Source organism: Salvelinus alpinus, chromosome 22 (genome assembly GCF_045679555.1).
Source record: "Salvelinus alpinus chromosome 22, SLU_Salpinus.1, whole genome shotgun sequence".
Taxonomy (NCBI): Eukaryota; Metazoa; Chordata; class Actinopteri; order Salmoniformes; family Salmonidae; genus Salvelinus; species Salvelinus alpinus.
The window spans coordinates 51,845,484-51,872,381 of NC_092107.1; the positions used below are offsets into that span (position 1 = coordinate 51,845,484).

The 26,898-nt window shown below is 45.9% G+C and overlaps 1 protein-coding gene across 1 annotated transcript; it reads left to right on the forward strand.

Annotated features, from left to right (window-relative positions):
- The first annotated feature begins 275 nt into the window (after positions 1–275).
- On the forward strand, positions 276–16,109 carry treh (trehalase (brush-border membrane glycoprotein)). Its single transcript, XM_071360307.1, has 15 exons — positions 276–454; positions 829–929; positions 2,083–2,227; positions 2,397–2,484; positions 5,739–5,839; positions 6,585–6,677; positions 7,441–7,557; positions 8,765–8,887; positions 9,243–9,292; positions 9,439–9,639; positions 10,897–11,114; positions 12,523–12,634; positions 12,943–13,055; positions 13,427–13,480; positions 13,687–16,109. Exons 1-15 carry the CDS (start codon positions 291–293, stop codon positions 13,840–13,842), a joined length of 1,836 nt encoding a protein of 611 aa, XP_071216408.1. The 5' UTR covers positions 276–290; the 3' UTR covers positions 13,843–16,109.
- Positions 16,110–26,898: the final 10,789 nt, after the last annotated feature.

Here is a 26,898-nt window from a genome sequence, read left to right on the forward strand (position 1 = left end):
TAACGTGAATAATTGATGGTTACGTAATGAGCAGTCGCTCACTACGATCATGAGACTTATTTTATTCTGTGTTACAGCGTTCAACCTACATAATGCATTGTGTATTTAATGTTTATTTTTTATAAACTTATTTTGTAATAATTGAACTGAAACCGGCCTTAAGAAGCACTAATCGCTCATCTCCATTTTGGGACAGACATTATCCCTCAGGACAGCTGTAACTGTAGGGATAGCATCCTGTTATTTCTCCTCTTTCAATTGGATAGAGAATGTGTTATGTGATCAGCAATATGCACTTTGACCTGTATGTAATTCTAGATAAGTGCCAGTGCTCCTCGCCCCTTTTTGCTTTTGAGTTCCTTCTAAACATGAGAGCAGGGATGTGTTTGTGGATCTGTTTCGTGCTGTTCCTCTGTCCTTTCTGCTGGTGTGCCTTGCCTCTACCTTGTGACAGGTAACACCATCTTTTTTGCTACATTGACTTTTTTTGGGGGCTCTTTTTATGAACCTATTATGAATGATCTTGAACCATGTTGCTCTGTTTCAAACGCTGAGCTTTGGTTCCTGGGGAAGTGTGTTTAAGACTCGGGGATTGATGCATGGCGTTCTGATAGAACTCAACAAAATGTCTGTGAAGTTGGATTTGCTCTATTCAAAGAGGCTTAAACGTTAACTCAGACCTTTAGAAAATGGACTTGATTTTAAATGCACTTTAAAGTTTTATTTAACCTGCATCTTGTTGCTGTACTATAGGTTTGATGCAGGTTATTTTATGGGTGTTGTTTCACCTGTCATCCAGATAACCTTATTTAATGATTAACTCCTCAGTGAGATCTACTGTTATGGAGACATCCTACGGCAGGTTCAGACCGCCAAACTCTTTGATGATGACAAGTACTTTGTGGATATGAAGCTGAAGTCAGCCCCTGGTAAGTCTTGAAGGGGTATCAGTCAGCCCCTGGTAAGTCTTGAAGGGGAATCAGTTAGCCCCTAGTAAGTCTTGAAGGGGAATCAGTCAGCCCCTGGTAAGTCTTGAAGGGGAATCAGTTAGCCCCTGGTAAGTCTTGAAGGGGTATCAGTTAGCCCCTGGTAAGTCTTGAAGGGGAATCAGTCAGCCCCTGGTAAGTCTTGAAGGGGTATCAGTTAGCCCCTGGTAAGTCTTGAAGGGGTATCAGTTAGCCCCTGGTAAGTCTTGAAGGGGAATCAGTCAGCCCCTGGTAACTCTTGAAGGGGAAACAGTCAGCCCCTGGTAAGTCTTGAAGGGGAATCAGTCAGCCCCTGGTAAGTCTTGAAGGGGAATCAGTCAGCCCCTGGTAAGTATTGTAGGGGAATCAGTCAGCCCCTGGTAAGTCTTGTAGGGGAATCAGTCAGCCCCTGGTAAGTCTTGTAGGGGAATCAGTCAGCCCCTGGTAAGTCTTGTAGGGGAATCAGTCAGCCCCTGGTAAGTCTTGTAGGGGAATCAGTCAGCCCCTGGTAAGTATTGTAGGGGAATCAGTCAGCCCCTGGTAACTCTTGTAGGGGAATCAGTCAGCCCCTGGTAAGTCTTGTAGGGGAATCAGTCAGCCCCTGGTAAGTCTTGTAGGGGAATCAGTCAGCTCCTGGTAAGTCTTGAAGGGGAATCAGTCAGCTCCTGGTAAGTCTTGAAGGGGAATCAGTCCCAATACTTCTGCCTCCAATGTCTGCTGTTTCTTTGCTTGAGGTCTGGGGCCGTATTTATCAAGCGTCTCAGTAGGAGTGTTGATAAAGTATCAGGTTGAACTTTTAGACTTCTGAAACCTTTAAGGAAGTAATGTTTGACTGAAAATGATTAAATCAATCAATAAATAAAGATTACGTGGACAGGGGGGGTCCTGGGCCCGTATTCATGAAGAATCAGAGTAGGAGGGCTGATCTAGGATCAGGTCTGTCCTGTCCATGTAGTGATATAAAACAACTGATCTGAGATCACTACTATCTCTCCACACACCTAATCAGAAGTCAATAACATTTCAGTCCATTGAGGAAGTGAAGTGAAAATGTCCGTTTATTTTCTGTATTGAAATGGAATTGACCCCAATCCTGCACCTCCCTTCATACCCTCAGATATTATCCTGACAGCGTTTCACAACCTGACACACGGATATCCTAACTCTGTCCCGCCGGCCGTACTGAGAGACTTCCTTCTCGAGTACTTTGAAGAACCAGGGATGGAGTTTGAGCCGTGGTTCCCACCTGACTGGCATGACAAGTGAGAGAGAGAGCCAATCATACTGATTGATCCTGATCAAACTGAGGCGTGAAATGATTTGAGTCCAAAATGGCTCCTATAAGTAGTGCACTCTGTAGGGAATAGTGTGCCAATTTGGACTCAAGAAGGTAGTCTGTTCTGTCCAATACAAGTCATGTTCTGTGTGCAGGCCACAGTTCCTGACTGGAATAGCAGACGCAGAACTGCGTAGCTGGGCGGAGAAGCTGCATCATCTGTGGAAGTCTCTTGGGAGAAAGGTGATCGCATAGGCTTTATCTATGGCCTTTAGTTAGATTTGCTCACCTCCTGCGTCCTCTGTCACCTCCTTTTGAAAAAAGGGTTTGTTTGAAATGAGAAGATTCTCCTTCTCCTCTCGCGAGCCATTAGGCAACTCAATCAATCAATCAATTTTATTTTATATAGCCCTTCGTACATCAGCTAATATCTCGAAGTGCTGTACAGACACCCAGCCTAAAACCCCAAACAGCTAGTAATGCAGGTGTAGAAGCACGGTGGCTAGGAAAAACTCCCTAGAAAGGCCAAAACCTAGGAAGAAACCTAGAGAGGAACCAGGCTATGAGGGGTGGCCAGTCCTCTTCTGGCTGTGCCGGGTGGAGATCATAACAGAACTATGCCAAGATGTTCAAAAATGTTCATAAGTGACAAGCATGGTCAAATAATAATCATGAATAATTTTCAGTTGGCTTTTCATAGCCGATCATCAAGAGTTGAAAAACAACAGGTCTGGGACAGGTGGCGGTTCCATAACCGCAGGCAGAACAGCTGAAACTGGAATAGCAGCAAGGCCAGGCGGACTGGGGACAGCAAGGAGTCACCACGGGCGGCAGTCCCGACGCATGGTCCTAGGGCCCAGGTCCTCCGAGAGAAAGAAAGAGAGAAGGAGAAAATTAGAGAGAGCCAAGATTTTCAAAATTTCCATAAATGACAAGCATGGTCAAATAATAATCAGGAATAAATCTCAGTTGGCTTTTCATAGCCGATCATTAAGAGTTGAAAACAGCAGGTCTGGGACAGGTAGGGGTTCCATAACCGCAGGCAGAACAGTTGAAACTGGAATAGCAGCAAGGCCAGGCGGACTGGGGACAGCAAGGAGTCACCACGGCCGGTAGTCCCGACGTATGGTCCTAGGGCTCAGGTCCTCCGAGAGAAAGAAAGAGAGAAGGAGAAAATTAGAGAGAGCCAAGATTTTCAAAATGTTCATAAATGACAAGCATGGTCAAATAATAATCAGGAATAAATCTCAGTTGGCTTTTCATAGCCGATCATTAAGAGTTGAAAACAGCAGGTCTGGGACAGGTAGGGGTTCCGTAACCGCAGGCAGAACAGTTGAAACTGGAATAGCAGCAAGGCCAGGCGGACTGGGGACAGCAAGGTGTCATCATGCCCGGTAGTCCTGACGTATGGTCCTAGGGCTCAGGTTCTCAGAGAGAAAGAGAGAACGAGAGAATTAGAGAGAGCATACTTAAATTCACACAGGACACTGGATAAGACAGGAGAAGTACTCCAGGTAACCAACTGACCCTAGCCCCCCGACACAAACTACTGCAGCATAAATACTGGAGGCTGAGACAGGAGCGGTCAGGAGACACTGTGGCCCCATCCGAAGAAACCCCCGGACAGGGCCAAATAGGAAGGATATAACCCCACCCACTTTGCCAAAGCACAGCCCCCGCACCACTAGAGGGAAATCCTCAACCACCAACTTACAATCCTGAGACAAGGCCGAGTATAGCCCACAAAGGTCTCCACCACAGCACAAACCAAGGGGGGGCGCCAACCCAGACAGGAAGATCACGTCAGTAACTCAACCCACTCAAGTGACGCACCCCTCCTAGGGACGGCATGAAAGAGCACCAGCAAGCCAGTGACTCAGCCCCTGTAACAGGGTTAGAGGCAGAGAATCCCAGTGGAGAGAGGGGAACCGGCCTGGCAGAGACAGCAAGGGCGGTTCGTTGCTCCAGAGCCTTTCCGTTCACCTTCACACTCCTGGGCCAGACTACACTCAATCATATGACCTACTGAAGAGATAAGTCTTCAGTAAAGACTTAAAGGTTGAGACCGAGTCTGCGTCTCTCACATGGGTAGGCAGACTGGCAACTGGCGGTAACAGGGGTAGATCCCACAATAGATGTGTAAAGTGTTCCAAACACATTAAGTCAGTTGTTCCAGACAATTCATAGATAAAATGATAAGTAGCATATCGTTTTAAATGAGTGCATGTTTTTTCTGACGAAACGAAAGCTAATTCCAAGGGGGTGGGGCAGATATCCAAACTTTTCAGCAGCAGGATACGCTTGTGCTTCCTCGTCTAAAGTAGGAGAGGAGGAGGAGAGGACCGACCGTCTTCCATTTGCCGACTAACAAATTGACACAGGAGGATGCACAAGTGTACCGGAGTCCTCCAGAGATGATGGATATGCTAACAAGATGTCTCTCCCCCGTAACAACGGGAGTCGTCCACAAAGCGGCACGGCGGACTGTCTAGCTCCCGCCTATCCTTTCTTTGGATTGGTGGATACATCTTATTATTGTAAATCCTTTTCTGAATATTCGATGTGGGTTGTTGACGTCAACCGCCTGTATTGAAAGGAGAGATACTACTGACCTCGTGCTCTGAATATGCTTAGCTATCTGGAGAAAACTCTGATATAAAGGGTTTTTTCTCTCCAAGTGGCTGGAACGTCACTTGTCCTACTTATATCAGTACACTGGTAAAAACGTAAGTATTACGAAACATCTATTTGAGCAAATAAACCTCACGTAGCAAATATTCCATTCACTTTTTTTATTTTTTTATACCAAATTCAACACTCATTGACCTCCATACAAAAACTCCTTGCTTGGTGGGCGAAACAACATATCGCCCCCTGCTGGAGGGAGACAGATTTTCCACCGAGCTGGGCCTCTCTTTCCTTCCTCTCTGGTCCTTTGCTGAAGAGTTTTGAAATCTGCCTCACCCCTTTTTTAAATAACCTATTGTTTTCTCGCTGGAGAAAAGCGTGCAAATTAAAATAAAAAATATGCTACTTATCCTTTTATCTATAAAACGTCTTGCACAACTAGCTCCATTTTGTTTTTCACCTGCCTGATGAGGCGCAATTGGAGGAGAGTCTCAATTCATTAAAGGGCATTTTCGTCCACTTTTCCTCTCCTCGCCGCTTCTCGTCGATTTGACCTTTTGACCTTTTTTTTTTTTCAAAAGAAGGACAGAGGAAGGACGCCGGAGTTGAGCAAATCAAAAAGAGTCTCTAGGGTCCGTCCATCCCTGGGCAGTCATATGTACCTACTGTGATGAAACAGGGGAAAAGGCCTAGTATCTAGTGGTCGAATTTGGGGCTCCTCATACATTATGTATTGTATGTAGTGTTTTCATAGTTTGATACTTCTGTCGTGTACTTACAGTATGTCTGGTAAAATATGTGGTAGTCAACAATGATGACGTGTGTGTACCAGAGCAGTGCTAACGTGAACTCGTTTGTGTGTGTACCAGATCAGTAGTGATGCTTTGGCCAACCCAGACCAGTACTCTCAGATCTTCACCCCCCACCCTTTCGTCGTACCTGGAGGACGTTTCAGGGAACTGTACTACTGGTCAGTGAAGAGGTCACTCTGTCTGGACTGCTCTCTGGTTTTTCTGCTCTGTCTGCATAGCAGACCTTGGTTCAAATACTATTTAAAATCATTTTCAAATACTTTTGTCTGGGATTGATTGAGCTTGCCTGGTGCTAATGGAATAGATGCAGAAAGTCAAAGTCAATCCATCTGGCACCCCAGGGATGCTAAAGCAGAAAGGGAGTTAAACTGAGGAACCCATTTGGCTAAATAGATGCTGCTTGGTTGTAAGTAGATTAATGATTGAAACGGGTCCTTTGGGAGTGCTCTCCTGTCCATTTCATTGTCTATATGTTTGGTGTCATCCAGGGTTTTGAGCGTGGCAGGCCACAGCCAGGCCTACCAAAGGGTCTGACTGCTAGCGGGTAGGGCTGTACAGAGTGGGAAGGTTAAGGGGTCTGACTAATGCTGGCCCTCTATGGGGACAGACTGGGTCGGTTAGTGGGTCTGACTAATGCTGGCCCTCTATGGGGACAGACAGGCCTGTTCATTCAGAGACCTTACCGCTCAGAGCTCTCCAGGTGACAGACAGGCCTGTTCATTCAGAGACCTTACCGCTCAGAGCTCTCCAGGTGACAGACAGGCCTGTTCATTCAGAGACCTTACAGCTCAGAGCTCTCCAGGGGACAGACAGGCCTGTTCATTCAGAGACCTTACCGCTCAACCCTCCAGTGTGTATTGTTACCAGGGACAGTGAGGTGGATCTGCTCTCTGTTCCTCCCAGGGACTCCTACTGGGTGATCAATGGTCTCCTGCTCTCTGAGATGACAGACACCGCCCGTGGGATGATCCTCAACTTCATCCACCTCATCAACCGGTGAGCTGCACCTGCTGTCCGTCTGCCTGACATGTCTGTCCGTCCGTCTGCCTGACATGTCTGTCCGTCCATCTGCCTGACATGTCTGTCCGTCCATCTGCCTGTCATGTCTGTCCGTCTGCCTGACATGTCTGTCCATCCATCTGCCTGTCATGTCTGTGCATCTGCCTGTCATGTCTGTCCGTCTGCCTGACATGTCTGTCCATCCATCTGCCTGTCATGTCTGTGCATCTGCCTGTCATGTCTGTCCGTCCGTCTGCCTGTCATGTCTGTCCATCTGCCTGTCATGTCCGTCCGTCCGTCTGCCTGTCATGTCTGTCCATCTGCCTGTCATGTCCATCCGTCCATCTGCCTGTCATGTCTGTGCATCCGTCCATCTGCCTGTCATGTCTGTCCGTTTTTATTTTTAATACATTACCAAAAATGTCTAAAAACCTGTTTTTGCTTTGTCGTTATGGGGTATTGTGTGTAGATTGATGAAGGGGAATAAAATAAAATAAATACATTTTAGAATAAGGCTGTAACGTAACAAAATGTGGAAAAAGTCAAGGGGTCTGAATACTTTCTGAATGCTTTCTGAATGTGTACAATATGATTTGTTTGACAATAAAAAAATACACAATACAACCACAAATCTGGATACAAAGCATTTCAAAATCATCAAGGATCGTCAAATGAAAGATGCAAAACGAATGGAATTGAGTCAGTATGTCTTTTTTGTCATATCTAGATTTTTCTTTTTTCCCCATTCCTCCCTCTCCAGATATGGTTTCATCCCCAACGGGGCCAGAGTTTACTACGAGCGTCGCAGTCAGCCCCCCTTCCTGACTCTGATGGTGGAGAGTTACTATCAGACCACTAAAGACAAAGATTTCCTCAGGTAGTTACTATCAGACCACTAACGACAAAGATTTCCTCAGGTAGTTACTTACTATCAGACCGCTAACGACAAAGACTAGATTATAATCCCAACCTACTCTACTGTGTAGGACTGCTCTGCCAGCCCTAGATTATAATCCCAACCTACTCTACCGTGTAGGACTGCTCTGCCAGCCCTAGATTATAATCCCAACCTACTCTACTGTGTAGGACTGCTCTGCCAGCCCTAGATTATAATCCCAACCTACTCTACTGTGTAGGACTGCTCTGCCAGCCCTAGATTATAATCCCAACCTACTCTACTGTGTAGGACTGTTCTGCCAGCGCTAGATTATAATCCCAACCTACTCTACTGTGTAGGACTGCTCTGCCACCTGTAGATTATAATCCCAACCTACTCTACTGTGTAGGACTGCTCTGCCAGCCCTAGATTATAATCCCAACCTACTCTACTGTGTAGGACTGCTCTGCAGGCCTAGATTATAATCCCAACCTACTCTACTGTGTAGGACTGCTCTGCCAGCCCTAGATTATAATCCCAACCTACTCTACTGTGTAGGACTGCTCTGCCAGCGCTAGATTATAATCCCAACCTACTCTACTGTGTAGGACTGTTCTGCCAGCGCTAGATTATAATCCCAACCTACTCTACTGTGTAGGACTGCTCTGCCAGCCCTAGATTATAATCCCAACCTACTCTACTGTGTAGGACTGCTCTGCCAGCCCTAGATTATAATCCCAACCTACTCTACTGTGTAGGACTGCTCTGCCAGCCCTATATTATATTCCCAACCTACTCTACTGTGTAGGACTGCTCTGCCAGCCCTAGATTATAATCCCAACCTACTCTACTGTGTAGGACTGCTCTGCCAGCCCTAGATTATAATCCCAACCTACTCTACTGTGTAGGACTGCTCTGCCAGCCCTAGATTATAATCCCAACCTACTCTACTGTGTAGGACTGCTCTGCAGGCCTAGATTATAATCCCAACCTACTCTACTGTGTAGGACTGCTCTGTCAGCCCTAGATTATAATCCCAACCTACTCTACTGTGTAGGACTGCTCTGCCAGCCCTAGATTATAATCCCAACCTACTCTACTGTGTAGGACTGCTCTGCCAGCCCTAGATTATAATCCCAACCTACTCTACTGTGTAGGACTGCTCTGCCAGCCCTAGATTATAATCCCAACCTACTCTACTGTGTAGGACTGCTCTGCCAGCCCTAGAGCAGGAGTACCTGTTCTGGATGCGGAACCGCTCTGTGGCCGTTGAGGTGAACGGGAATAAGCATGTTCTGAACCGCTTTGATGTACAGGTCGGCCTGCCCAGGTATGGAACACAACAGGAAAATTAATCTCCTTCAATACAATACACAACTTTATTTGTCCATCTGTTACAACACAAAATCCAACCCACGTACATGTGTTTTTGGAGTTGATTTGTTTGTGTGCGTTTGTCTGTGTGTGTCTGTATCTGTGTGTGTGTCTGTCCATCTGTGTGTATTTATCTGTATGTTTTTCTGTCCATCTGTGTGTGTGTGTGTGTGTCTGTCCATCTGTGTGTGTGTGTGTGTGTCTGTCCATCTGTGTGTGTGTGTGTCTGTCCATCTGTGTGTGTGTGTGTGTGTCTGTCCATCTGTGTGTGTGTCTGTATCTGTGTGTTGTGTCTGTTACTTTACTTCCAGACCGGAGTCCTACAGTGATGATCTAGAGCTGGCTGAAGGTCTGACCGAGGGTAAACGTTATCCCCTACTTCATGAACAAAACAAACATTCCCATCATGAACCCACTATCTATTGGTTTGGTCTGAAGTGGTTTTAGAATAGAGTGAAGCCCTTTAGAGACCCAGCCTTTACCCGCGTCCCCCTCCCTGCTACTCAGACGCTGCAGAGAGGCTGTGGAAAGAGCTGCATTCAGGAGCAGAGTCCGGGTGGGACTTCTCGTCTCGCTGGTTTGTGGACGGCCTGGGGAACAACAACGGATCTCTGAGAGACACCAGAACCAGTCTGCTCATTCCTACAGACCTCAACGCTCTGCTCTGTCGCAACGAGAGGACCCTGGCTCACTTCTACAGGACGCTGGGTGAGGAGAAAGACTTGCCGCATATCACCTTTGACTAGCTAGCGGAAGGAATTTTCTTTACCACCGGTCCCAGTTATAACCTCTGGGCCCTAGTTATAACCTCTGGGCCCTAGCTATAACCTCTGGGCCCTAGCTATAACCTCTGGGCACTAGCTATAACCTCTGGGCACTAGTTATAACCTCTGGGCCCTAGTTATAACCTCTGGGCCCTAGCTATAACCTCTGGGCCCTAGCTATAACCTCTGGGCCCTAGTTATAACCTCTGGGCCCTAGTTATAACCTCTGGGCCCTAGCTATTACCTCTGGGCCCTAGCTATAACCTCTGGGCCCTAGCTATAACCTCTGGGCCCTAGCTATAACCTCTGGGCCCTAGCTATAACCTCTGGGCCCTAGCTATAACCTCTGGGCCCTAGCTATAACCTCTGGGCCCTAGCTGTAACCTCTGGGCCCTAGCTGTAACCTCTGGGCCCTAGCTGTAACCTCTGGGCCCTAGCTGTAACCTCTGGGCCCTAGCTGTAACCTCTGGGCCCTAGCTGTAACCTCTGGGCCCTAGCTGTAACCTCTGGGCCCTAGCTATAACCTCTGGGCCCTAGCTATTACCTCTGGGCCCTAGCTATAACCTCTGGGCCCTAGCTATAACCTCTGGGCCCTAGCTATAACCTCTGGGCCCTAGCTATAACCTCTGGGCCCTAGCTATAACCTCTGGGCCCTAGCTATAACCTCTGGGCCCTAGCTATAACCTCTGGGCCCTAGCTATTACCTCTAGGCCCTAGCTATAACCTCTAGGCCCTAGCTATAACCTCTGGGCCCTAGCTATAACCTCTGGGCCCTAGCTATAACCTCTGGGCCCTAGCTATAACCTCTGGGCCCTAGCTATAACCTCTGGGCCCTAGTTATAACCTCTGGGCCCTAGCTATAACCTCTGGGCCCTAGCTATAACCTCTGGGCCCTAGCTGTAACCTCTAGGCCCTAGCTATAACCTCTGGGCCCTAGCTATAACCTCTGGGCCCTAGCTATAACCTCTGGGCCCTAGCTATAACCTCTGGGCCCTAGCTATAACCTCTGGGCCCTAGCTATAACCTCTGGGCCCTAGTTATAACCTCTGGGCCCTAGCTGTAACCTCTGGGCCCTAGCTATAACCTCTGGGCCCTAGCTATAACCTCTGGGCCCTAGCTGTAGCCATAGGCACAGAGATTTTTGTCATCGGGTCATGTGGGCCAGTAAAAGTCCTGTCCCTAGTATAATCTGTTGTTCCAGGTAATGAGCCTGAAGCAGCGCGGTATGACAAAGCTTTATCAGCCAGACGAGAGGCCATAGAGGCAGTGCTGTGGGATGAGAAGAGGGGAGTCTGGTTGGACTACAGCCTGGTAACCAACACCTCCCACCCTGCATTCTACCCCACTAACTTGGCCCCTATCTGGGCAGACTGCTACTCCCAGCCTTCCATGGGACAGAGGGCACATCACTATCTACAGGTCAGTTAGCTCGCTGGTCCCAAGACCTCACTCTCTGTGGAAATAATCATTGTCCTGTTGAAATACTGTGACTGAAAGAGCGTGTACATTGAATTGTCACTGAAAAATACACACACCCATTGAGTTACTGTAGCAATGTGTATTTATAATAGTTAGTGTTAACTCTATGGTGATAGGTGGGCTGAGGAGTGGGATTAAAGAGTTTGTTATATATAGTATTGTTATATATAAAAGTACCATGTATGTAAAATGTATAGGTACCGTATGTATAGTTGAAGTCGGAAGTTTACATACACTTCGGTTGGAGTCATTAAAACTCGTTTTTCAACCACTCCACAAATGTCTTGTTAACAAACTATAATTTTGGCCAGTCGGTGAGGTCATCTACTTTGTTCATGACACAAGTCATTTTTCCAACAATTGTTTACTGACAGATTATTTCACTTATAATTCACCGAATCACAATTCCAGTGGGTCAGAAGTTTACATACACTAAGTTGACTGTGTCTTTAAACAGCTTGGAAAATTCCAGAAAATGATGTCATGGCTTTAGAAGCTTCTGATAGTTTGGAGGAAAAAGGGGGAGGCTTGCAAGCCGAAGAACACCATCCCAACCGTGAAGCACGGGGGTGGCAGCATCATGTTGTGGGGATGCTTTGCTGCAGGAGGGACTGGTGCACTTCACAAAATAGATGGCATCATGAGGATGGAAAATTATGTGGATATATTGAAGCAACATCTCAAGACAGGTAGTTAAAGCTTGGTCATAAATGGGTCTCCCAAATGGACAATGACCCCAAGCATACTTCCAAAGTTGTGGCAAAATGGCTTAAGGACAACAAAGTCAAGGTATTGGAGTGGCCATCACAAAGCCCTGACCTCAATCCTATAGAAAATTTGTGGGCAGAACTGAAAAAGTGTGTGCGAGCAAGGAGGCCTACAAACCTGACTCAGTTACACCAGCTCTATCAGGAGGAATGGGCCAAAATTCATAAATGTATTTGTCTAAGGTGTATGTACCACCTTCCGGAGACACCTGAAACCCCACCTCTTTAAGGAATACCTAGGATAGGATAAAGTAATCCTTCTAACCCCCCCCCTTAAAAGAGTTAGATGCACTATTGTAAAGTGGTTGTTCCACTGGATATCATAAGGTGAATGCACCAATTTGTAAGTCGCTCTGGATAAGAGCGTCTGCTAAATGACTTAAATGTAAATGTATGTAAACTTCCGACTGTATATGTAGCAAAAAAGCGGTAAAAAAACAAAGATATTTGTTCTCCAAAGAGGGGGGTCGTGTACTGGTTAAATTAAATATCCTCCCCTCCCTCCCTCCCTCCCTCCCTCCCTCCCTCCCTCCCTCCCTCCCTCCCTCCCTCCCTCCCTCCCTCCCTCCCTCCCTCCGTAGACTAGTGGTGGTCTTGACTTCCCTAACGGTGTCCCTACGTCCCTGGTTGACAGTGGTCAGCAGTGGGACTACCCCAATGCATGGCCCCCTCTGCAACACATACTCATCCAAGGTAGGACCTAGTTAACCCTGATATGGTTTGTATGTTGCATCTACATCCCATATGACACCCTATGTCCCTATAAGGTGAACTATGACCCCTGTCCAATCTGTAACTCTGTTATCTTCCAATCAGGCCTGTCCAATCTGTAACTCTGTTATCTTCCAATCAGGCCTGTCCAATCTGTAACTCTGTTATCTTCCAATCAGGCCTGTCCAATCTGTAACTCTGTTATCTTCCAATCAGGCCTGTCCAATCTGTAACTCTGTTATCTTCCAATCAGGCCTGTCCAATCTGTAACTCTGTTATCTTCCAATCAGGCCTGTCCAGGTTGCCCTCACAGGAAGCTAAAGAGCTGGGGTTTGATTTGGCTCAGCGCTGGATCAGAACCAACTGGCTGGCCTACGTCAAGTATGAAGCCATGTTTGAGAAGGTGATTTAAAGAAGAGGTTTATAATGTGTGTGACCACAATGAGGTGTAGGGTGATGTTGCCCCTTAGACAATGGTTGGCAATAGGCCGGCCCGCGGTCCAAAACCAACCCGCAAATTAGATTTTTTTTTCTCCCCCGCCTCAAAGTTTTAGGTGGCTAAATCTACTTGCCTACCCCCATGCCCTAGACACTGTTCATGGGTCAGTTTAGCATTTCCCCCACTAATGGTTGGGATTGGGGCGGAGGGAAAGCTGATCCTAGATCTCCATCTGAGAGAGCCCACAATGACAAGATATCCACAACACGTACACATTGTGCCTTTTTAATAAAAGCTCAACATATCTGGGCGTTTGTTTTCTCTCTCTCTGTCAGTATAATGTGAACGGAGATGGGAAGCCTGGCGGAGGAGGAGAATATGAAGTTCAGGTACGCTATGAATATCACTATTAATATATATATTAATATATATAACACTATAATATCTCATCCTAAAAGTTGCTCTGGATAAGAGCGTCTGCTGAGTGACTCAAATGGCAAAATCTCTATCTAGTCTTTTGTATTTGACTTATTTCAAACATCTTTTTGAGTTGACTCTCTGTGTGTGTGTGTGTCTCTTTGTATCTGTGTTGTAGTTGGGATTTGGCTGGACCAATGGTGTGGCTCTCCAGCTCCTGTCTCAATACGGTGACCGGCTCACCTCCGGTGGCAGCGGAAACGGCTTCGCTCCGTGTTTAAGCATCAGCGTCTCTGTGGCCCTGCTCTGCTCAGCACAAACTCTGTTCCTATGAAATACAATGGGTGGAGTTGCCCCTAGACGCTGATCTCGGGTCAGTTTCCCCCCCCCCCCACTAATAGTTAGGATTGGGGCGGAGTAAGCTGATCCTAGATCTGTACGTAGGGGGAAACTTCACTTTGGAGATTTTAAAATGTTAATGCTTAGAGGAGAATCATGATGGTTAAACTGTACAGAGTCTGAAAATGAAGATAATTTAAACTCTGTTTCCCCTGCTAAATCATAGTGAGGGTGTGTGTGTGTGTGTGTGTGTGCCACTATCTATCGTAGGCTATGAGTCTTCTCACTGCTTGATATTAAACTGACACACACACACACACACACATGATTATCATGGTAGCTGATATTGAACTGAAATCACAAACAATAATTATCTTCCTCCAAATAAAGGGTATTTCACTGTAGCTGAACTCTCGGCGTGTCAGGAAGCATCTCCATACAAACTTGACGTTAGATGTGGAACCATTGATGTGTGAGAGAGCACGTCTCAAATGGAAACCCCGTTCCCTACTCTAGACCAGGGCCCTAGTGCACGTTAAAGAGGATAGGGAGCTATTTAGGACGGAGACAGAGTATGAGATGTGCAGTGATTGGTTTAAAGGTAATCCAATCTAGTGGTGTGAGATGTGCAGTGATTGGTTTAAAGATAATCTGCTCTAGTGGTGTGAGATGTGCAGTGATTGGTTTAAAGATAATCAGATCTAGTGGTGTAAGATGTGCAGTGATTGGTTTAAAGATAATACAATCAGATCTAGTGGTGTGAGATGTGCAGTGATTGGTTTAAAGATAATACAATCAGATCTAGTTGTGTAAGATGTGCAGTGATTGGTTTAAAGATAATACAATCAGATCAAGTGGTGTAAGATGTGCAGTGATTGGTTTAAAGATATTACAATCAGATCAAGTGGTGTAAGATGTGCAGTGATTGGTTTAAAGATATTACAATCAGATCTAGTGGTGTGAGATGTGCAGTGATTGGTTTAAAGATAATACAATCAGATCTAGTGGTGTGAGATGTGCAGTGATTGGTTTAAAGATAATACAATCAGATCTAGTGGTGTGTGTAAGATGTGCAGTGATTGGTTTAAAGATAATACAATCAGATCAAGTGGTGTAAGATGTGCAGTGATTGGTTTAAAGATATTACAATCAGATCAAGTGGTGTAAGATGTGCAGTGATTGGTTTAAAGATAATACAATCAGATCAAGTGGTGTGAGATGTGCAGTGATTGGTTTAAAGATAATACAATCAGATCTAGTGGTGTGAGATGTGCAGTGATTGGTTTAAAGATAATACAATCAGATCTAGTGGTGTGAGATGTGCAGTGATTGGTTTAAAGATAATACAATCAGATCTAGTGGTGTGAGATGTGCAGTGATTGGTTTAAAGATAATACAATCAGATCTAGTGGTGTGAGATGTGCAGTGATTGGTTTAAAGATAATACAATCAGATCTAGTGGTGTAAGATGTGCAGTGATTGGTTTAAAGATAATACAATCAGATCTAGTGGTGTGAGATGTGCAGTGATTGGTTTAAAGATAATACAATCAGATCTAGTGGTGTGAGATGTGCAGTGATTGGTTTAAAGATAATACAATCAGATCTAGTGGTGTGAGATGTGCAGTGATTGGTTTAAAGATAATACAATCAGATCAAGTGGTGTGAGATGTGCAGTGATTGGTTTAAAGATAATACAATCAGATCAAGTGGTGTAAGATGTGCAGTGATTGGTTTAAAGATAATACAATCAGATCAAGTGGTGTGAGATGTGCAGTGATTGGTTTAAAGATATTACAATCAGATCTAGTGGTGTAAGATGTGCAGTGATTGGTTTAAAGATAATACAATCAGATCAAGTGGTGTGAGATGTGCAGTGATTGGTTTAAAGATAATACAATCAGATCTAGTGGTGTGAGATGTGCAGTGATTGGTTTAAAGATAATACAATCAGATCTAGTGGTATGAGATGTGCAGTGATTGGTTTAAAGATATTACAATCAGATCTAGTGGTGTGTTTTGTGTGACTCGTGTCTAAATGAATCAATTGTCTCCTATTCTGCCTGTTTGAAGGTCAAATTGGGAGAAACTGGGGAACGATATGACTGTAATCCCTCGGAGCATTTGGCAACAGACAATAAATGTCCTGCCGTTTAATGCAGTCACTATGGACAGTGTTGTTCGTAGTTTGAGTTGAACGAGTATGGGCAATGTATGAACAGCTCTTGTTTATTATAAAAGGTATTTCTGTTTGTTCACCTGACTGAATTTTTCACTGTCAGTTTTTGCCTGGAGAAAATGTGCACTACTCTTGAAAGTGAAATAGGTTTACCCTAATTGGCTGTCTGCAGACACTGGTCTCTTCTATCTCAATATAACAACCACACAGAGATATGCGAAAGGTCATCAGATGAGAGGTTTGGGCTAATCTGCTCCTCAAAGAGAAATGCCACTGACCCGACCTTGGAGCCCTGGAGGCAGGAGGAGCCCTGGAGGCAGGAGCAGCCCAGGAGGCAGGAGGAGCCCTGGAGGCAGGAGGAGCCCTGGAGGCAGGAGGAGCCCTGGAGGCAGGAGGAGCCCTGGAGGCAGGAGGAGCCCTGGAGGCAGGAGGAGCCCTGGAGGCAGGAGCAGCCCTGGAGGCAGGAGGAGCCCAGGAGATAGGAGGCAGGAGAGGAGTCTAGGAGGCAGGAGAGGAGTCTAGGAGGCAGGAGGAGCCCTGGAGGCAGGAGGAGTCCAGGAGATAGGAGGCAGGAGAGGAGTCTAGGAGGCAGGAGGAGCCCTGTTCCCTTAAATGTTGACCTTTTTTAAAAATTATTTTGTAACTCGATGTCAGTTGGAGTAGAAGTTGTTAAATTCAAACCCAAATTAAGCAAAAAAAAATAACTTTTTTTGTTGAATTTTCTCAGTGAAGCATGTCTTTTAAAAAACAGGAACCCTGTTTTTTAAAAGACATGCTTCACTGAGAAAATCCAACAAAAAAAGTGTGTTGTGGACATGTCCTGATAGTTCAAATCATTAATGACAGCTGTGATGTAAACAAGAAGTTTCTGTACAATTGTATAAATGCAGACATATCATTTGTTCGTTCGACATGGTGGGTTCTTTTAGTGTCCTAAAATTCTGTGAGAAATGGCGGTGGAAATGCCTTTCTGAGCCAATATTGATATAATAACCGTAAGTAAACTTGGCGTCACGCGATTACATGCTGTGTGGTCCCCCCACTACGACTCAGTAAACCATGCAGTTTATCAGGCTACAGATGGAATCAGTTATGGTGAAAGTGCACGGCGATGAGCTCGATGATACTTTACAATAAATAACGAGGGTCTTATTCTGCTGACATGAGGATCGATGCTCGACTGCTGTTTTGACAAATAAAAACCTCCTCTCTCTTGTCCTTAATCTGGTCATGTAGCCTAGCCGAGCAGCACTGTATCTAATCTGGTCATGTAGCCTAGCCGAGCAGCACTGTATCTAATCTGGTCATGTAGCCTAGCCGAGCAGCACTGTATCTAATCTGGTCATGTAGCCTAGCCGAGCAGCACTGTATCTAATCTGGTCATGTAGCCTAGCCGAGCAGCACTGTATCTAATCTGGTCATGTAGCCTAGCCGAGCAGCACTGTATCTAATCTGGTCATGTAGCCTAGCCGAGCAGCACTGTATCTAATCTGGTCATGTAGCCTAGCCGAGCAGCACTGTATCTAATCTGGTCATGTAGCCTAGCCGAGCAGCACTGTATCTAATCTGGTCATGTAGCCTAGCCGAGCAGCACTGTATCTAATCTGGTCATGTAGCCTAGCCGAGCAGCACTGTATCTAATCTGGTCATGTAGCCTAGCCGAGCAGCACTGTATCTAATCTGGTCATGTAGCCTAGCCGAGCAGCACTGTATCTAATCTGGTCATGTAGCCTAGCCGAGCAGCACTGTATCTAATCTGGTCATGTAGCCTAGCCGAGCAGCACTGTATCTAATCTGGTCATGTAGCCTAGCCGAGCAGCACTGTATCTAATCTGGTCATGTAGCCTAGCCGAGCAGCACTGTATCTAATCTGGTCATGTAGCCTAGCCGAGCAGCACTGTATCTAATCTGGTCATGTAGCCTAGCCGAGCAGCACTGTATCTAATCTGGTCATGTAGCCTAGCCGAGCAGCACTGTATCTAATCTGGTCATGTAGCCTAGCCGAGCAGCACTGTATCTAATCTGGTCATGTAGCCTAGCCGAGCAGCACTGTATCTAATCTGGTCATGTAGCCTAGCCGAGCAGCACTGTATCTAATCTGGTCATGTAGCCTAGCCGAGCAGCACTGTATCTAATCTGGTCATGTAGCCTAGCCGAGCAGCACTGTATCTAATCTGGTCATGTAGCCTAGCCGAGCAGCACTGTATCTAATCTGGTCATGTAGCCTAGCCGAGCAGCACTGTATCTAATCTGGTCATGTAGCCTAGCCGAGCAGCACTGTATCTAATCTGGTCATGTAGCCTAGCCGAGCAGCACTGTATCTAATCTGGTCATGTAGCCTAGCCGAGCAGCACTGTATCTAATCTGGTCATGTAGCCTAGCCGAGCAGCACTGTATCTAATCTGGTCATGTAGCCTAGCCGAGCAGCACTGTATCTAATCTGGTCATGTAGCCTAGCCGAGCAGCACTGTATCTAATCTGGTCATGTAGCCTAGCCGAGCAGCACTGTATCTAATCTGGTCATGTAGCCTAGCCGAGCAGCACTGTATCTAATCTGGTCATGTAGCCTAGCCGAGCAGCACTGTATCTAATCTGGTCATGTAGCCTAGCCGAGCAGCACTGTATCTAATCTGGTCATGTAGCCTAGCCGAGCAGCACTGTATCTAATCTGGTCATGTAGCCTAGCCGAGCAGCACTGTATCTAATCTGGTCATGTAGCCTAGCCGAGCAGCACTGTATCTAATCTGGTCATGTAGCCTAGCCGAGCAGCACTGTATCTAATCTGGTCATGTAGCCTAGCCGAGCAGCACTGTATCTAATCTGGTCATGTAGCCTAGCCGAGCAGCACTGTATCTAATCTGGTCATGTAGCCTAGCCGAGCAGCACTGTATCTAATCTGGTCATGTAGCCTAGCCGAGCAGCACTGTATCTAATCTGGTCATGTAGCCTAGCCGAGCAGCACTGTATCTAATCTGGTCATGTAGCCTAGCCGAGCAGCACTGTATCTAATCTGGTCATGTAGCCTAGCCGAGCAGCACTGTATCTAATCTGGTCATGTAGCCTAGCCGAGCAGCACTGTATCTAATCTGGTCATGTAGCCTAGCCGAGCAGCACTGTATCTAATCTGGTCATGTAGCCTAGCCGAGCAGCACTGTATCTAATCTGGTCATGTAGCCTAGCCGAGCAGCACTGTATCTAATCTGGTCATGTAGCCTAGCCGAGCAGCACTGTATCTAATCTGGTCATGTAGCCTAGCCGAGCAGCACTGTATCTAATCTGGTCATGTAGCCTAGCCGAGCAGCACTGTATCTAATCTGGTCATGTAGCCTAGCCGAGCAGCACTGTATCTAATCTGGTCATGTAGCCTAGCCGAGCAGCACTGTATCTAATCTGGTCATGTAGCCTAGCCGAGCAGCACTGTATCTAATCTGGTCATGTAGCCTAGCCGAGCAGCACTGTATCTAATCTGGTCATGTAGCCTAGCCGAGCAGCACTGTATCTAATCTGGTCATGTAGCCTAGCCGAGCAGCACTGTATCTAATCTGGTCATGTAGCCTAGCCGAGCAGCACTGTATCTAATCTGGTCATGTAGCCTAGCCGAGCAGCACTGTATCTAATCTGGTCATGTAGCCTAGCCGAGCAGCACTGTATCTAATCTGGTCATGTAGCCTAGCCGAGCAGCACTGTATCTAATCTGGTCATGTAGCCTAGCCGAGCAGCACTGTATCTAATCTGGTCATGTAGCCTAGCCGAGCAGCACTGTATCTAATCTGGTCATGTAGCCTAGCCGAGCAGCACTGTATCTAATCTGGTCATGTAGCCTAGCCGAGCAGCACTGTATCTAATCTGGTCATGTAGCCTAGCCGAGCAGCACTGTATCTAATCTGGTCATGTAGCCTAGCCGAGCAGCACTGTATCTAATCTGGTCATGTAGCCTAGCCGAGCAGCACTGTATCTAATCTGGTCATGTAGCCTAGCCGAGCAGCACTGTATCTAATCTGGTCATGTAGCCTAGCCGAGCAGCACTGTATCTAATCTGGTCATGTAGCCTAGCCGAGCAGCACTGTATCTAATCTGGTCATGTAGCCTAGCCGAGCAGCACTGTATCTAATCTGGTCATGTAGCCTAGCCGAGCAGCACTGTATCTAATCTGGTCATGTAGCCTAGCCGAGCAGCACTGTATCTAATCTGGTCATGTAGCCTAGCCGAGCAGCACTGTATCTAATCTGGTCATGTAGCCTAGCCGAGCAGCACTGTATCTAATCTGGTCATGTAGCCTAGCCGAGCAGCACTGTATCTAATCTGGTCATGTAGCCTAGCCGAGCAGCACTGTATCTAATCTGGTCATGTAGCCTAGCCGAGCAGCACTGTATCTAATCTGGTCATGTAGCCTAGCCGAGCAGCACTGTATCTAATCTGGTCATGTAGCCTAGCCGAGCAGCACTGTATCTAATCTGGTCATGTAGCCTAGCCGAGCAGCACTGTATCTAATCTGGTCATGTAGCCTAGCCGAGCAGCACTGTATCTAATCTGGTCATGTAGCCTAGCCGAGCAGCACTGTATCTAATCTGGTCATGTAGCCTAGCCGAGCAGCACTGTATCTAATCTGGTCATGTAGCCTAGCCGAGCAGCACTGTATCTAATCTGGTCATGTAGCCTAGCCGAGCAGCACTGTATCTAATCTGGTCATGTAGCCTAGCCGAGCAGCACTGTATCTAATCTGGTCATGTAGCCTAGCCGAGCAGCACTGTATCTAATCTGGTCATGTAGCCTAGCCGAGCAGCACTGTATCTAATCTGGTCATGTAGCCTAGCCGAGCAGCACTGTATCTAATCTGGTCATGTAGCCTAGCCGAGCAGCACTGTATCTAATCTGGTCATGTAGCCTAGCCGAGCAGCACTGTATCTAATCTGGTCATGTAGCCTAGCCGAGCAGCACTGTATCTAATCTGGTCATGTAGCCTAGCCGAGCAGCACTGTATCTAATCTGGTCATGTAGCCTAGCCGAGCAGCACTGTATCTAATCTGGTCATGTAGCCTAGCCGAGCAGCACTGTATCTAATCTGGTCATGTAGCCTAGCCGAGCAGCACTGTATCTAATCTGGTCATGTAGCCTAGCCGAGCAGCACTGTATCTAATCTGGTCATGTAGCCTAGCCGAGCAGCACTGTATCTAATCTGGTCATGTAGCCTAGCCGAGCAGCACTGTATCTAATCTGGTCATGTAGCCTAGCCGAGCAGCACTGTATCTAATCTGGTCATGTAGCCTAGCCGAGCAGCACTGTATCTAATCTGGTCATGTAGCCTAGCCGAGCAGCACTGTATCTAATCTGGTCATGTAGCCTAGCCGAGCAGCACTGTATCTAATCTGGTCATGTAGCCTAGCCGAGCAGCACTGTATCTAATCTGGTCATGTAGCCTAGCCGAGCAGCACTGTATCTAATCTGGTCATGTAGCCTAGCCGAGCAGCACTGTATCTAATCTGGTCATGTAGCCTAGCCGAGCAGCACTGTATCTAATCTGGTCATGTAGCCTAGCCGAGCAGCACTGTATCTAATCTGGTCATGTAGCCTAGCCGAGCAGCACTGTATCTAATCTGGTCATGTAGCCTAGCCGAGCAGCACTGTATCTAATCTGGTCATGTAGCCTAGCCGAGCAGCACTGTATCTAATCTGGTCATGTAGCCTAGCCGAGCAGCACTGTATCTAATCTGGTCATGTAGCCTAGCCGAGCAGCACTGTATCTAATCTGGTCATGTAGCCTAGCCGAGCAGCACTGTATCTAATCTGGTCATGTAGCCTAGCCGAGCAGCACTGTATCTAATCTGGTCATGTAGCCTAGCCGAGCAGCACTGTATCTAATCTGGTCATGTAGCCTAGCCGAGCAGCACTGTATCTAATCTGGTCATGTAGCCTAGCCGAGCAGCACTGTATCTAATCTGGTCATGTAGCCTAGCCGAGCAGCACTGTATCTAATCTGGTCATGTAGCCTAGCCGAGCAGCACTGTATCTAATCTGGTCATGTAGCCTAGCCGAGCAGCACTGTATCTAATCTGGTCATGTAGCCTAGCCGAGCAGCACTGTATCTAATCTGGTCATGTAGCCTAGCCGAGCAGCACTGTATCTAATCTGGTCATGTAGCCTAGCCGAGCAGCACTGTATCTAATCTGGTCATGTAGCCTAGCCGAGCAGCACTGTATCTAATCTGGTCATGTAGCCTAGCCGAGCAGCACTGTATCTAATCTGGTCATGTAGCCTAGCCGAGCAGCACTGTATCTAATCTGGTCATGTAGCCTAGCCGAGCAGCACTGTATCTAATCTGGTCATGTAGCCTAGCCGAGCAGCACTGTATCTAATCTGGTCATGTAGCCTAGCCGAGCAGCACTGTATCTAATCTGGTCATGTAGCCTAGCCGAGCAGCACTGTATCTAATCTGGTCATGTAGCCTAGCCGAGCAGCACTGTATCTAATCTGGTCATGTAGCCTAGCCGAGCAGCACTGTATCTAATCTGGTCATGTAGCCTAGCCGAGCAGCACTGTATCTAATCTGGTCATGTAGCCTAGCCGAGCAGCACTGTATCTAATCTGGTCATGTAGCCTAGCCGAGCAGCACTGTATCTAATCTGGTCATGTAGCCTAGCCGAGCAGCACTGTATCTAATCTGGTCATGTAGCCTAGCCGAGCAGCACTGTATCTAATCTGGTCATGTAGCCTAGCCGAGCAGCACTGTATCTAATCTGGTCATGTAGCCTAGCCGAGCAGCACTGTATCTAATCTGGTCATGTAGCCTAGCCGAGCAGCACTGTATCTAATCTGGTCATGTAGCCTAGCCGAGCAGCACTGTATCTGCCAGCTGTTGGCTAGAGACCCACAAGCCAAGACCAGAGGAGGAACATTTGCTATTTAACACAACAGTTTTTCTGACGAAACTATCAGAGTTGAATATGCGATGGAAAAATATTGAACATTAGATTTTTTTTAAATATATTAATGAAAATGTGTTTCCAATTGGATGGCAACCTAGCTTCTGTCCAGTATGAAGGAAGTTGATGTAGCATGCTAGCAGATGCCCATGGATTTTGCAAGTCATTGTGCTAACGCTAGTTAGCATTGGCTCACAAAACTACCTCTTAACTTCCTTCATACTGGACACATAATGGAATCCACTATGACTCTGGGGAGGTATAGATAAAGGGCCTCATTGACAAAATCCCAAGTTATCACTTTAAAATATTGATTTGTTTCTATTGACTTCTACAATGTAGTTATGGAAATAGTATTTTCTCTTGAAACTGATGAGAACCATGACTCGTGTTGTCCCAATATGCACCCTATTCCCGATATAGTGCACTACTTTTGACCTTGACCTATGATCAAGGTTCTTGTAAACACTGCCTTAAGAGGGACACTACTTTGAAGGGTTAGTAGTGACTAGCCACAACTCAATGTCCCAGATGGCATCCTATTCCCTACATGTAGTGCATTTATGGGCCCTGGTCAAGTGGTGCACTATGTAGGGTGCCATTTGGGACTAGTACCGAGCGATGAACCCAACTAATTGACCAACAGCAGTTCAATGATTTGAATTCTTGTAGGGGAATCATTTAGCCCGCAAACACTGTACACTTAGATAGAATTAGATGTATTCTGCACAATAAATGAACATTTGATCAAATCTGGCAGCCTCTCCTCTCTTACTTGGAACATTTTGGCGTTGTGAATTTATACATTTTAGCGTTTTATCTCAATTGTAATATTTGAATCTACCCATGTTGTAGCCCCGGCACCCGAGCATTGTGGGGCGGCGTGGTGGGAGGGGGGGGTGACATCTGCACTCTTTCTGTTTATCTGGTCTTATTTTGTATTTACTTTGTAGCTAGAACTCTGGGTCGTTTTGCTTCTGTCTGCTCTTTTATGTTTGGATCAGAATTGACCTGTCTTTTCTACAAAATACCACCATTCTTGTGTGTGTTAAATAAAAAATATTTGAACGGAATCAGTCAGCCCCTGGTAAGTCTTGTAGGGGAATCAGTCAGCCCCTGGTAAGTCTTGTAGGGGAATCAGTCAGCCCCTGGTAAGTCTTGTCGGGGAATCAGTCAGCCCCTGGTAAGTCTTGTAGGGGAATCAGTCAGCCCCTGGTAAGTCTCGTAGGGGAATCAGTCAGCCCCTGGTAAGTCTCGTAGGGGAATCAGTCAGCCCCTGGTAAGTCTTGTGGGGGAATCAGTCAGCCCCTGGTAAGTATTGTAGGGGAATCAGTCAGCCCCTGGTAAGTCTTGTAAGGGAATCAGTCAGCCCCTGGTAAGTCTTGTAGGGGAATCAGTCAGCCCCTGGTAAGTCTTGTGGGGGAATCAGTCAGCCCCTGGTAAGTCTTGTAGGGGAATCAGTCAGCCCCTGGTAAGTCTTGTGGGGGAATCAGTCAGCCCCTGGTAAGTCTTGTAGGGGAATCAGTCAGCCCCTGGTAAGTCTTGTAGGGGAATCAGTCAGCCCCTGGTAAGTATTGTAGGGGAATCAGTCCCAATACAGGCTGTGTGCCTCCAATGTCTGCTGTTTCTTTGCTTGAGGTCTGGGGCTGTATTTATCAAGCGTCTCAGTAGGAGTGTTGATACTTTATCAGGTTGAACTTTTAGACTTCTGAAACCTTTAAGCAAGTAATGTTTGACTGAAAGTTATTAAATAAATAATACACATTAGGCCCAGCCTTTGGAACTTTGGCTTTCCTAGATATGGCTATTATATTGTGATCACTACATCCTATGGATTGGATACTGCTTTAGAGCAGAGTTCTGCAGCATTAGTAAAGATGTGATCACTACATGTTGATGATTTCATTCCTGTATTGTTTGTAACTACCCTGGTAGGTTGACTGATAACCTGAACCAGGTTGCAGGCACTGGTTACAGTTTGAAGCTTTTTCTTGAGTGGGCAGCTTGATGAAAGCCAGTCAATATTTAAATCACCCAGAAAATAGACTTCTCTGTTGATATCACATACATTAACAAGCATTTCACATATATTATCCAGATACTGACTGTTAGCACTTGGTGATCTATAGCAGCTTCCCACCAGAATGGGCTTTAGGTGAGGCAGATGAACCTGTAGCCATATTACTTCAACACTATTTAACATGATATCCTCTCTAATCTTTACAGGAATGTGGTTCTGAATATAAACAGCCAAAACTCCACCATTGGCATTTCTATATTTTCTATGAATGTTATAACCATGTATTGCTACCATTGTATCATCAAAGGTTTTATCTAAGTGAGTTTCAGAATATGAATGTCATCTGTTACTAGCAGTTATTGATTTCATGAACCTTGTTTCTTAAGCTATATACAGTTGAAGTCAGAAGTTTACATACACCTTAGCCAAAGACATTTAAACTCAGTTTTTCACAATTCCTGATATTTAATCCTAGTAAAAATGTAAAGGGATCTGAATTTTTACCGAATGTTTCTATGGCCTCTTTGATATTGTTTCCCCGCAAGTGGCAACCTCTGTTTTGAAACCCTTGGACGCAGTCTGACCTTCATGTCTTAAAGTAATAATGGACTGTTGTTTCTCTTTGCTTATTTGTGCTGTTCTTGCCATAATATGGACTTGGTCTTTTACCAATACTGATTGGCTCAAATGCCTTAATTAACAAATAAAAGACATTCCACAAATGACCTTTTAACAAGGCACAATGGTTAATTGAAATGCATTCCAGGTGACTACCTCATGAAGCTGGTTGAGAGAATGCCAAGAGTGCTCAAACTGGCATCAAGGCAAAGGGTGGCTTCTTTGAACAATCTAAAATCTAAAATATGTTTTTATTTGTTTAACACTTTTTTGGTTACTACATGATTCCATATGTGTTATTTCATAATGTTGATGTCTTCACTATTATTCTACAATGTAGAAAATCAAAAAAAAAATAAAGAAAAACCCTTGAATGAGTAGGTGTGTCCAAACTTTTGACTGGTTCTGTGTGTGTGTTGTATTAAACAATGTTTTTTATTGTAATGTATACAGGGCTCTCTTGTAAAAGATATGTTTAAATAAAGGTTAAAACTAAAAATATATATATTTTTGTCTGTGATAAGGTCGATGTCCGCGTCACAGCATAATACAATTAGCATAATCCAAAAATCCCCATAAAAATCTTTCAGTTTAAACTAGAGAGATATCTGTTATTTTAATTGGATGCGTCTCAATCCACCACATCCACCTATGTAACACGTCCACATCTGCGGTGAAACGTGACAGAGCTAGAGCTGTGTTTGTCAGACCATTAACAATCCTGAAAATCGGTCACAAGCGTCCGAACGGTTTGGCCTGCAAGCTTTAATGACCCCCCCCCCCCCCCCCCCCCCCTATGGAAAGATGAGACTCTCACGAACACGATGGTGTTCTCCATCTTGGGACTTGTCTGAAGTCGTTACAACTTATCTGCCAACTTCTGTCTGTAGCATCTGAACAGTTTGGGCTACACCATCTGTGGAAAGGTGAAAGTCTCACGAACAGATATCAGTTGTTTTGCTTTAGGACACGAGATTCTTCTGAAGGACCCCTGGTACCAGTACGAAACAATTATAGAAGTAGATATGGAGACTGTTTAGTACCAAAAATAAATGAGTTAAATACAAGTTTTAAAAAACTATCATTCAGACGTAGGACCCACTTGGGTGCGTTCTCAGCCCTCTCCTGTACTCCCTTTTCACCCATGACTGCGTGGCCTTGCACACCTCCAACTCAATCAAGTTTGCAGACGACACTATAGTGGTAGGCTTGATTACCGACAATGACGAGACGGCCTACAGGGAGGAGTTGAGAACCGCCTGGTACGGCAACTGCTCTGCCCACAACCGTAAGCCTCTCCAGAGGGTAGTGAGGT